The following is a 13,205-nucleotide window of genomic DNA, read 5'->3' as shown; positions in this document are numbered from 1 at the left end:
GTTTGCTTCTGCAAAATAGCTACTTCTTTTGTTTCAGTGCTGCGTCTTTACTAATTGGTGATTAGTGAGTATTAATTGCAAAATAAAATTAATATTGTTCAATACTTCTTGATGTTGCTTTGCCTGATGCATTAAATTAATGAATTTATGGATTCTAATGGATTTCACTACAGACTGTTAGTATGAATTTAGAAATTATGTGTTTTATATATACCAATGACACTTAGCAACTGCAATTGCTCTGAAAGCCTCATAAGATTTTTCAGTTTTGGAATTACCAGGCAGATGGGTCCTGCAACAGAAGACAGCGCCTCCTGTTCTTCTGCCCACCAGGATATTAAAAAGGTACTACAGATCAACTGACACTCTATGTATGTGTGCTGTGTTATCCTTACCTCACGTACAGAACCATAACATCACTATTATCATGTGATGAAAGGAAATCACAATTGCTCCTAGAGTTTAAAAGTAGCATTGGTAACACACACATAACACTTCGCCCTGTAGTTGGTGCTGGGGAGGCTGCACCTTGAATCCTGTGTTCAGTTTTGGGCCCCTCACTACAAGAAAGACATTGAGGGGCTGGAGTGTGTCTGGAGAAAGGGAATGGAACTGGGGAAGGGTCTGGAGTACAGGGTTATGGGGAGCGGCTGAGGGAACTGTGGCAATTTAGTCTGGAGGAAAGGAAGCTGAGGGGAGGCCCCATTTCTCTCCACAGCTCCCTGAAAGGAGGCTGGAGCCAGGCAGGCGTTGGTCTCTTCTCACAGTTGACAATGATAGGGTGAGAAGAAATGGCCTCAAGCCGTACCAGAGGAGGTTTAGACTGGATGTTAGGAAACACTACTTCACTGGAAGGGTGGTCAAGCACTGGCACAGGCTGCCCAGGGAAGCAGTGCAGTCTCTGTCCCTGGAGGGATTTAAAAGCCATGTGGCTGTGGTGCTTAGGGACATGCTTTAGTGGTGGAGTTGGCAGTGCTGGGTTTACAGCTGGACTGATGATCTTAAAGGCCTTTTCCAACCTAAATGATTATATGATTCTATGATCTACTTTCTAAGTCCCTGCACACAACAAAGTGAAAAAAACTTTAAACAAATCCATTAAAATCTTACATTAAAATCCAATACCAAGAAATGGCATAGTCTTCGAAAATTTTCATTCCAACTGATCTTGCATCCAGGACATTATTGATGCCGCTGAGAAAAGAGAAACCAAAGAAAAGGTTGCTTTAGGTAGAAAGGCAGAGTTTATTTCAACAACAAATAGGCTCAGAGAAAGAATCTGAAATATCTTCACTTGCGATAAGAGCATGTCTCTATCCACCAGCTCCAGTTCTGTAACCAAACCAATATCAATCACAGTTACACCAAAGAAAAAATCTGCATAAAAATGTCTATACAGCTCCTGAAAAAAAGCTTTATTAAAAAGGCCTTATGAGTACTAACTATTGCTCTATATAATTGCTTATTATGTCACAAGCCAAGCGTATACTTTTAAGATCTGCACTGCATCAAGAACCAAACAGTTGCGACTGCTAATAGCACGGAAGCAGAAAATAGCTCAGTGAAGAAAAAAAATGACTTTATGGAACTGTCTTCCCATCCTGCAAAGTGCTTGACCATATTAATGGTTTCCTAAGAACTGAAGGATCTTCTTATCAAAGAACAGACAATGTAGCTGCAGGTGCCAGAAGAATGGAACTTAATAAGGTGCAGGCATTCTCAGTGTTGGTGAGGTGCAGGAATGTGGCAGTCTTGGATTGGGAGGCAAGAAAAGATACCTTTGTGTCTCAGACAGGCTGAGGACTGACAGCAGCTGAAAAGTGAGGATATTGCAACAGTTTTCTCTCATCCTGGTTAATGACCAGGACTGGAGATGCTTGTTACCAATCACCAAAGGCGCATCAGAGCCCAGTACGTTGCTTTTTGACCTTTAGACAGGCACTAAAACAGCAGCCCTCTGATGAGACGAGATGAGATGAGATGAGACGCCGAAAGTACTAGGACAGTCAATGTTAGCAGAAAAGCCATCATAGGAAGAAATAGCCAAGGCCAGTACTGGCTGGCCTGAGTCCTGCAGCATGAAGATTTCATTTTGAACATATTTTAGCCTTCTTTAAATACTAATGTTTGCTAGGAAAAACAAGAAGAATTATTTAAAAACTGACAGTCACTCAGAGACAATCAGACTAAAAGTTTTGGCTCCCTGCTTATTTCTGCATACCACAGTGCTGGTTTTCTTTACTGGAACTTTGCAAGTGCCCAGGCATAGGGAGAACATTTACTAGCAAGTCTTGCCTGGATACTCTCAGACATTTGCTACAACAGCTTCTGATTATTTTTTTCAATTCCTCAATTACTTCCCAACCTCAAAATCCAAAACGAAAGCACTTAAGAAGGGTAAAACGTACTTTGCAGCTTCCCTGAGATCAGTTACATTTCTCATTTTCCCTCTTCCATCTCTGAACGTAGTCTGATTTGCCACGGTTAGCACACCATTCTTCGTGGAGAAGTCTGGGAAGCATCGCTTAAGAACTATGCAAAATATCAAAACAAAGCATTCATTTTATACTTCATGGCAAGCTCCTTTTTTTATCACTAGTCCTTTGTAACATATTTAAATCATTTCAGATTCACAGTTCATTGTTTTTCAACTGATTCTCTAATGATATGCTGACTTTGACAAATCTTGGAAGAGCCATTATATTCAACAACGTTATTTTTATGCTTTGGGGCTTTTTGTCCAAGCTCAGGCATGGTGGGATCACAGCTTTCAACCAGAGATTCTAGGTGCTATTGAATAACAACAGTAGTATCTGTTGCAGTTTAAGAATTTGTAATAAATGCAGAACTTACTCTCTGTCAGTATCTGGGCAGCTTACAAAAACTACAGCTTCTCAAATATTTCATTTCATGGTAATAATGAAACCAGTCCGCAGAGACAAACTCAACGTGACTGGTCACAAATAGTATCAGCACCCAAAACAATACATAGCAGCAAGCATCAGTTCTTCATATGCCAAGTGAGCTCCAGTACCAACAACTATCACTAGATATTCTTGGAGAGGAAGCAATGGAAAAAAGACAGAAACTATTGGCTAGACAGTAGGAGGATTAGATTATACAAGAGAGAAAAAAGGAGAAATGCTCACATACTCATTTATGATGCCCTACTCTTTGTTGCAAAATGTCCTGGGTTTCATTCCAAAGTGAAGAGTAGGTCAGTCCTCCTACACAGCTGAACTTCAATTTTATATAATAATCCTGTGCTTTCCTTACCAGGTTCAAATAAACACTGATTCCAGGTTTCAAGAGTCAGCCTAGAATATCTACTGTACCAATTTTATTGAGGAAGTAATTAACATGTCTCTTTTCCTCCCTCTGCAATCTTTGTCCCTTGTTATAGCTTATAATAAGGTCACAGCTTCTTTGCAAATTATTTTCTGTCTTTTGGGCACGTCCACCAGTTTTCATACAAATTCTTAATCTTTAAAAAATTTCAATCCATATTTAATAGCCTGTCCCTGGTTTATAAGATGTCTATTTTAAAGCGTGGAAAAATAAACAGCAATTTCTTATTTGCATCAGCCTCTGGGTCAGTGACAGATGTTCTTGATGCTACACCTGCAGATGAGATAAGCTCTGAGACCTGGAGTTATCTACTCAGAAGTAACTGCTGACAATAGTGACAAAACCATTTTTTGGCCCATTAATTCCTCTGTACGCCCTGCACAGCCAACATCGCAACTAAAAAGTGAGCTGCGTTGTAACTGGGCTCAAGTATCACCTGAATGCCATCAGCCTTCCAACATTTGTGGCATTTTCTTGATGCCAATGCTGTTGCTTGCTTACATATCTTGAAAGACACAATTTGAGCTGTAAAGCTTTTGTTATCAGTCATGACTGAAGAGTAAGAAAGAGCTCAGCTTGACCCAATCACACAATGAATGTTCACGGATGGCAGTTAGAAAAAAACAATAAAAAAATCTTTATACTTCCAAACTGTTTAAAACTCTATGGACATCATTGTCAGGTGACAGACCCTAATGACGTTGTGACAAAACACTTTTCAGACCAGAGCTGTGCTTTAATATGAAAGTCTATAATCTGCTAAGATGTGTGTAAGAAGTAGAATCACTCACAAGGCCTGCTTGGAATGATCATCGAAGGACAATCTTCATCACGTAGGACTTGAGTAACAGACTAAAAAGGGGGAAAATAGGAAAGCTGAATACATAGCAGAATAACTACATGTCTTTCATTTCTCACCCAGTCTGAGAAAATACCCCAAACTGGGTTTTGTAGCCTCCTCCCCAAGCTTGATGGTGGAGCTGTAAGACACATGCATGATGTGACAATCCAAATTTTCCTTGTGGTTTGGGAAAATACTATTCTCCTTTCCTTTTCTAGTGACAAAAAAGAAAAGACCTGTTTGCTTGGGATCAGCATCTAAGCCAAAAGTGACTGGGCAACTGTTCCTTGTCTTCCCTTTGCCTTTTCTCTTAAAGAAGAGTAAGAAGTTCACACAATTAATATAGCTGAATTGCAAGGTGTTTTAAAGATGGCAGAAACAGCACACTTGAGTGTAAAAAAAGGACAGATTAATTTTCCTAGCTAAATTACTGAGTAGCTGCAGTTGACTCAGGAGCCTTAAGAACTGGTTTGAGATACATTGCTCTAATGCTGCAGAGTACGTAAGTGCTAAAGGATACCACTCACCACAGTACTACAGGGGTAGCTGCAGATACTCTTTTAAGAAAACAGTAATATTTAAAGAATGGGGGATTTGGTGTGCATACAAGACCTTCACACCTGACGAAACTACAGCCAAAACATACATATCGGATAACTTCTTACATGGTGAAATCAGACTAATTTAGAGCTTTGATGTAGCTCAGTAAAATCATGTATATCACATATTTCTTGTAGAAAAAAAAAGTATTCCATCATCTACTGATATGTACACACCTTGCGGGGATTGTTAAAACCGGGTTTACAGAACTGCTTGAAGTAATTCCACTGATCCGGTTTATATCTATAGGAGGCCTGAACATCGATGTAGGTTGCAAACCTGTCGGGGCACTTTGAGACACAAAGCTGCAAGAAAAGAACAGAAATGAGGAAAGATGTACTTGGGGTAAAGAAAGGTAAGGAAAGTAAGTGCAATTTAAAAGCAAGGAAAACACCATCTATACAAGTGTACTGGTTTATGGAATTGCCTTTACTAATGTTTACTGCAGTATTTAGAAAGTGACATAAGCTTCCCTTTTGATTCCCCAGGTGAACGCTTCTAAAATTCTTTGGTAGTCTACGCTTTCAAGGTCTTTCATCTTATCTGGCACATCAAGCCATTCTATCTTCTTAGATTCTACACATTCTGGTAGATACACAGAGCTTTCAGTATGTTGAAAAAAAAAATATTTCCTTGAACACTGGAAAAAAAATCTGTCGGGTCCCCCTCTACTTCCATCAGCAGCAGTGTATACGAGCAAGGTGGTGCAGCAGCTACTTTCACAGGATACACATAGTTCATTTTTATTACATTTATAAGTAGAACTTCATTTAAAAAAAGTCTCATGCAGCTAAAATTGTTCTACCCTTCTACACAGTTTCTTCAGTCAAATATATTTCCACAAATATCATTCAGATCAACGTGTAAATCACTCAAAGAGGACTTTTTACTGACTAACGATGAAGCTCCCCCCTAGATACAAAGCAAGAGAGGTGCCCCTGCCAGGAAGGAAAGCCACACCACTAAAGGTACAGCCAGTATAAACTGGATTTATGCAAGAAATCAAGTAAGAACTGGAATTTGATGAACGCATCCACTCAGAAATTAGGATTTACATTTCTGTAATGGAGAAGTGGCCAACCCAATACACAGACTCCGAAGGCTCTGCCAGTCACTGGAATGCAAGTGTACAGCTGTTCTGACTCCCCAGTGTTCCTAAATACTGTGAAGGAGTTGGAAGTCCATCTTTCAAGCAAGTTTCAGCCTTTCCTAGGCAGCCATTCTCTTTTTCCAAAGCTGTGCCATCCAAATACCCTTTGCAAACCTCTGCTACCTAAGTTCCAGAGAAACATCAGGCACAAAACTGCATTTCACCTCAAGGGCATTCCACCCCCTAGGATTCACCTAAAGTAATTTTGTGAAAAAGTCTTGTACTACTTCTTAGAACAGGGCAGATGCTGCATGAGGGTCTTCCTAGATAAGTACTACAGTCCTATATGGTCTACCCACAGGCCAAGGAACAAAGAAGGAAGAGTCTTATCATTGCTGGGACAATGGGTGATGAACAAGTACACGCTTTACTATAACCTCAGTTCCCCATCTTTGAAATAGGCAATGAAATGTGCTGCCTATGGACTCAGTGAACTGCAAATCGACAGCCATATTCGAGGACTGAAGATGTCCCATGCCAGTTCCTGCATTTTTTTCTCCTATTTGATGTGAATGGGACAGGAATGAAAGACTCTGTCTGCAGTTCAAAAGAGGAACTATCAAACAAACATTTCTTCAGCATTTTCACAAAAGACCAGAAAATTAACCATCTGCAGTAGCAAACAGCATTAAAAAACATTCTCGGTTTTGGAGATGATGTATGTTTGAAAACAAACACAATTGCTCGGCTCCCTCAAACTCTCCTTCAACAAATACTTCACCTTACTTGATTCATGACCACTGCCAACTTGGCCACAGCACCAGTCAAATCCCACACAATGACCTTAGTATTTCTGTACAGGCTGAATTGTTCCAGTAAGAGAGTCTAAAGACTGCAGGATAACAGTGTCGGTGTCTGCATGTGGACAGATGGGGATTCCTGAAGCAAATCTGCTGCTGATAGAGAAAGTTTCCATTCTGACAGCAGCTGGTCAGTGTTAAGAGGGTTCTTGCTCATCCTTGCTGGAGATTTCCATCTCTTCAGCTGTGTCAAATAGTCCATACGGTCATGCTAACTGATAAGCCAAAAACATCTATCAAGGATAGGGATCAGGAGTAAGGGCAAGCTGGAATGGGAAACATTTTAAAATGATGGTCAAACAAATAGATAATTAACATTTGCAATCAGTATATTGGCTACCATATAACAACCCTCATCCAAATTAATACTGGACTTCACTGAATCTTGTCAAGATGGCTGAGACCATACTCTGTCACCTGCAGTTTAACTACATAGTACAATTACACCGGCACCAAAGTTGTAGCAGATCAGTACTGCATCCAATTTCTCTGACCTATGCCATGCCCTAAGACATTGCCTCATAAGAACTGACATAACTGGTTGTGCAATTGTTCAACAAACCAGGTCAGTAAAATGGTCTCATGTGAAAAGGATCAAGATGACAATCTTAACCCACACACGTTCAGTGACTGGGTTTATTTCAAGGCTGCGCGAGAAGCTGCAGCACAACTAAGAGAGTACAAATGGTGGCATAAGGTTAAGAACAATCTTTCAGGATCTTCACTTTTGAAAGTGCTAGAGGCTCTAATCACACCCAGATACCCCTGCCACTGGTGACAGGCACATTTTCTTGAATGTCTCTAGTTTGGAAAACCATAGATACCAATCAATATTATTTTCATACACAGATTTCCACTGGATAGCTGCCTGTGTTCATAAGTAGCAAATTGCTGTATTCAACTAAATAGACTTCTTTTTGTCAACTCTTATCCAAAACATAGAATCTTGTGCATTTCTATTCATTCGTTCTGACCATCACAGGCTATAGAGACCGTGTGCTACATATCATCTATAATACAATCATATTCTATTTTGAAGTATATATGAGCAGCAATTTTAAAATTAAACAACTGTATGTCTACTTCTTAAGCACCATGACTAAGAGGTAGAGAAAATACTTTATCTCTGTTTTTCACTCACCTGTGTTGTAGGGCACTGTAGGTTTATTAACACTATGGGGCTGGCACATTTCAGAATGTTAAAGTAAAACAAAATAGGCTTGTTCCTATGGAAGTGAACATAAAATAATTAATGTTACAAATATGGGTGCTTATACATCCTACCATTCAAAAATCTATAGAACATATTGATATTTAAATTCTACTATCGTGAATGGTCAAACAGAAGACAAATCCCAAGCAGACCCTGAATGTTTAGTGCTGAGAAATCTCTGAAATCAGTAGTAATTGTTCTAAAGAATGCTAATTCTGACAAGTTTTTCCATGGCAAGGTTTTAAGCTGAAACAACCCCAGGCACTGATACTGGTATCTGTAGTCCTGCCTCTATGAAAAGTGAGGTTTGTAAAATACCCCTGCAAAAGCACTGTGGTCCCTTTGCTAACACTGAACATATTGTGTATCTATGTACCACACGCAAAATTACTATCAGTGAATACTCCAAGGGAAAAGCTGCCTACTTTTTGTTGATCAGAAGGTGGCACCAAAATCAATCAAAAGCTTTTTATGCTCAGAAACAGAAAGCCCCAGGCCAGGAAACAGAATGATAACAGTGTCTGCTACTAATGCTGATAAACCTTCTGTGATATAAACAAGGGATAGTCTCAGGTGTTTGCACCCCAGAATCTGCAGACTTGACAGATCCCAGAACTTGGGATCTTGATGTAGCCATCACCTCAGTCTGGACTTGTTGAAAACTGATTATCCCAAGGTCTGTGGATTTAAACACTTGGGTTTTGAAGACAAGGGGATATGCTGTTAGTCTTTGCTATAACAAAGAACTATCAGATAGCTCTAGTGAAGACAGTGTGGCAGTAGTGCTGGCCCTTTACAGGAGGCTTCAAAGTCAGCTAGCCATGCCAGGAGCAGACAGTGTCCCTGTAAGAAATAATGGTGCATATGCCCCACTATGACCTACGTTGTGCCAGAGAACACAGTAAGCAGTGTTTTAGCCATCACTGACACCCACTGTGGTGATGAAGCACAGGGGGAGCCCTGCCTTGAGAGCAGGATTGCAGTATCAACCGTGAAGCGTGCTCATGCTGACAAGGCTGCCGCTCTACTACCTGCAGGTTTGGCACAAGTCCTGCTCCCACATCTCTCCATTATATCCCCCACTCCAGGACACACCCTCTGATCTTCCATCAACAGTGGCTCCCACCAATTGCTGAATATGCCTGTGTCTTCAAAGCCATTCTATAACACCACTGTACATTCAAATTCCCTTTAAAACTGGGATCAGCTCAGATATCTGACACTTCACTCTCCAAACGTTGGCAGTTAGAAACTGTGCCAGCTAGTCACTTTCCATGCAATCTATTGATACTTCACCAAAAATTACTGACGCAATCTACTCATACTTTACCAAAAATCTTCTCTGAATTATGAAAACAACTGCATTATACTAATAATTTGGGTCTAGATTTGCACAGAGCAACTATTTCTGAACTTTATTTGGAATAAATATAGTAAGAATGTTGCTGTTATTTCAACTGTCCACAAGAATTTCTAGCAGGCAGAGAGATTTGAAACCTCACAGCTTATTCAGAGTGTATAAGCAATAAAGGTATGTGAATGGATTCAGTACTCACTCATTGAGGGTATCTTTCTGACCACAGAACTGTCCATAGCTGTCGGTTGGATAAATCACTTTCCTCGGGTCACCATGCACCCAAGCTGCAAAAACAGACATATCTTTTAACATTTTAGCCAAGTGCACACAGTTAATAGTTGACACTGACAGACATGAAAATGTATCACCTCTTATGTACCATTTTAATCTTTGCTGTTCACCACTGAAGAGTATTGATCTGTAGATTTCCCAATGAAAAACTAAAATATAAAACAAACTAAACTGAACAATATGGATCAATCAGTAAGAAAGTAATGACTTTTTACCTTCAGGGCACACATATCTGGATTGTATCCAAAACATGATGTAATGGGCTTAAGAAATAATGGTTATTAAAAGGAGAAAGAAGAGGAGCTAACTACATAGACAAATCTGAGCATTCTCAGACAACCACGGTGACATTTAAATTAATGGGATTACCTGGGGGTGTGCCAGAAATACATAGGGTATGACCGAATGTAATGGACTCCATTTGCACTAAGATGGAAACAAACTCTCACTTTGTAAATGAAAACATTTCCTGACCTCTCACTTGGCAATCGTCCCATTTTTCAGTTATTAGGTCTGCACCTGGCAACCTATGCATTACATACTGGCACAAACCATAGTATTAAATGGGAGGCGAGGTCTGTACTGATCTTTTAAACTTCTTTTCTCCACTTCAAAGCAGGATTTCTTCTCCGAGTCATTTCCACTTGCCTCACTGTTTCCCTTTGGGGATCAAGTACACAACAGCTATCACTATAAGTATGGTTATTTCTAAGCAGTAGTGTGCAGATCTGATTAAGCTTCCTTCGTGACTAGCCTCTGAACTGCTCTGACTACCAACTGACAGTTTTACCCTAAATAATGGAAATTTCATTTATTTTTAAACACCACCTGAAAGTAAGATATAATGCCAGAATACAACTCCATCTCACGACCCTAAGGTGACATCCTAACATCAGGTTGCTAGAGAACTGTTAGAAAAGATCACTGATCTTCTCCCAAACTCCTACTTGTGCCTGTATTATGTGGAAAAGATTCCAGGTATTACAAAGATTTCAGTCCCAGCCTCTCACCTCTTGCACTACATAGTGAATGTCAAGAGCCCACTTAGCACATACTTTAGGCTTTGATCTATGCAAACCACTTTGAACTTACTTCTCCGTAATTACCCCATTTCCTCTCAACTTTGTGACATTAGAGTTAGTTATTTGTGAAACGGGCATTTTCCTCAAGGTCACTTCAGTAAGAACAACAGCACTTAATAATGACGCGCGCAGTAGAGACAGAACCTATGTAAGATCTCAGAGCAGCAGACTGCAAATTTATTGAAATGTTCAGGACAGATGCAGAACACATCTTCAATGACTCACAAACAGTCACAGAGACTCTGTAATGTTACCTTTCACCTGGAGTGGTTTTAGGTTTCAAAAAGGAATCTGCTTGTTCTTTCTAACCTATGGTAGTTTTCCTGTGTTTTGGAGTTTGCACGTTAACATGCTGCTTGGTATCAAAGACTTTCTGAACATTCAGATTAACACTTGTGATGCTCAGAGAAAGGTATATGACCTCACCAGTGCTAAACCCCATTTAGCTTTTCATTTGTTAGTCTCCCTCCGTTCCTTATTTCAGTAGTGTTACTTAACAGGAACACTTAGGGGGCATCAGCTCTCTCTTAGGAACTCCTATAGTCAGCTGATGACTCACATGTCCACCACACCAGAAAGCAGACGGCTCTCTGCCGATCACAGGGAGTCCGTAACTTACACCATGTACACCTCCTTCCATCATGACTGACAAGAGGGAGGTTTCCCTTCCACTTTAATATGACCTTGCTTTTCATACATGTAATAGCCTGGGCCAAAATGGATTAAGCTCTTACACAGACCTGAAAGCCCTTTCAGGCTTTACTTGCATGATGTTAGATTACTTTCACAAAGCAGTGTTTTCCCAGCCCCAAAACTATGGGGGTTTTTACATTAGTTGAGCACATTATTAAAAGGAATAATTTTGACTGCGTTTTCACTTGAACAGCAGCAAAACAGAAAGCAGCAGAGAGAAGCCCCACCATGCCAGATTCAATGTACTGATGAGGGTTTTGTAGCAAGACTTATATCTGCTTCATATGGATAATTGGAAGTAGTCCACTCTGCCAGCAATGTCCCTTTCCTAAGTAGCATAACAAATCTGGAACAACTTTTCACTCCTCAGATAAACTTGAGAGAAATGAGATAAACATTGTAAGTTAATGTGGGTTGGAGGATTTTTGCTCTCTCAGTTTTATTAAGGATTGTTCCATAAAAAAGGTCCTTGTGATCCAGGCTTACTTCCTTCAGCCTCTTTGGGTGGACTAACACATTCAAAAGAATAAAACTCATAAAACGACAGAGCAGTGCACCCTCCTCACATCCTTTTTAGTTCTAATGCAAAGTCTGCTGAAATATTACAAAAAGGCTCCTGTGGTTTCACCAGGTTTACGAATCTTTGGTCTCAAACTTCACTACTCATCTTCTGCACTGTTTCCCAATTATTAGTAGAAATTAGCAGAGTATAAACAATGGAACACACTGTTCTCCCCTGAATAGAATATCTGTGCAGACTGTACCTGCTTTGCCATTATCAGATTGTCTAAAACTACTGCTGTTGTCCTGTGTGCCTAAGGCTTGTTGGGTTTCTAATACAACAGTATTTAGAATAATCTGCTTTTAAAAACCATACGTAGCACATGTGACAAAATTACATCCCTAGAATCAGCTTCTGGGTGGACGGAGGAAGACACCTCTCAGCTAAATTCCAAAGTAAAAAAAATAATTAGGTCTGATTTACAACATATACATTAAGCATTTAATTAGCTGCAGCAGAAAAAGAAGGGAAATGGCCAACAAAAGAGAAAACATGCAGGTTCTTTCATTGCTTCTGTCAGGGTTAACCATCAAGATCAATAAACTTAATCCTCTTTCACCTTCTTTGCAAACTTAGAGCAATTACAGTAAAAGAATCTGTACCTGACAGTGCAGCACCATACTTTGTGTGTTGTGCTGCCCTGTTGGTGACTCACTGTCAAGTACTAAATGAAAAGGAATCCAGTCACGTAAAATTTTTATTCCAGCATGCTCTGGTGATCATAAGGCTGTGGCCTCAGTGCTGGGACAAACACCTACGCTAAAAAAGAAAAATAAAGTTGAACCACATTACACAGTTGACTTGGCCCTCAGAGCACCAGTGTGACCAGGGCATCCTGTGACACCAGGATAGCATTTTCGGGAGGCCTGCAGTAATGTCAGTACTTTTGTTGATGCAAAGCCAACACACAGACATGGTATCAAAAATCACTAATGTCTGTCACTAAATGCCCATCAGACACACTACTTTTCTGTGCTTTATGGGCTATGTCAGTGGATACAAAGTCTGAAAAGCTTCCTCTTAAGGAGAAAATGTGATTAGAACAATAGCATCCTGTCAAAAAACTAACTGCAGACCTGTTCATGCTCTCTCATTCTTTCTATTGTGTATTTCAGAAAGGGTGCTCTTTCATATCATTATTTAGTTTCCCTTGAAGATATACTTTTAGTGTTTTAATGGATGGAAAAATTGACCTGCCACATGGTTCCTATGGCTTTTTAACACAAGTAGTTTACTAATGTATTATTACTAATAATATATTATTATAA

At 39.9% G+C, this 13,205-nt stretch overlaps 1 protein-coding gene across 3 annotated transcripts in view; it reads right to left on the bottom strand.

The window, feature by feature from the left end:
• The window catches only part of SLC44A5 (solute carrier family 44 member 5), a 103,350-nt gene that overhangs the window by 23,375 nt on the left and 66,770 nt on the right, over nucleotides 1–13,205 (bottom strand). For all 3 annotated transcript variants that reach the window (XM_054072929.1, XM_054072930.1, XM_009563501.2), the window contains exons 4-9: nucleotides 9,509–9,593; nucleotides 7,881–7,965; nucleotides 4,966–5,094; nucleotides 4,140–4,200; nucleotides 2,409–2,532; nucleotides 1,111–1,194 (exon numbers count right to left, since the gene is read on the bottom strand). In XM_054072929.1, the coding sequence (XP_053928904.1) occupies nucleotides 1,111–1,194; nucleotides 2,409–2,532; nucleotides 4,140–4,200; nucleotides 4,966–5,094; nucleotides 7,881–7,965; nucleotides 9,509–9,593 (568 nt within the window). The remainder of the gene's footprint in view (nucleotides 1–1,110; nucleotides 1,195–2,408; nucleotides 2,533–4,139; nucleotides 4,201–4,965; nucleotides 5,095–7,880; nucleotides 7,966–9,508; nucleotides 9,594–13,205) is intronic.

This window comes from Cuculus canorus, chromosome 8 (assembly GCF_017976375.1).
Source record: "Cuculus canorus isolate bCucCan1 chromosome 8, bCucCan1.pri, whole genome shotgun sequence".
Taxonomy (NCBI): domain Eukaryota; kingdom Metazoa; phylum Chordata; class Aves; order Cuculiformes; family Cuculidae; genus Cuculus; species Cuculus canorus.
This window is presented reverse-complemented; position numbering and strand designations above follow the sequence as displayed.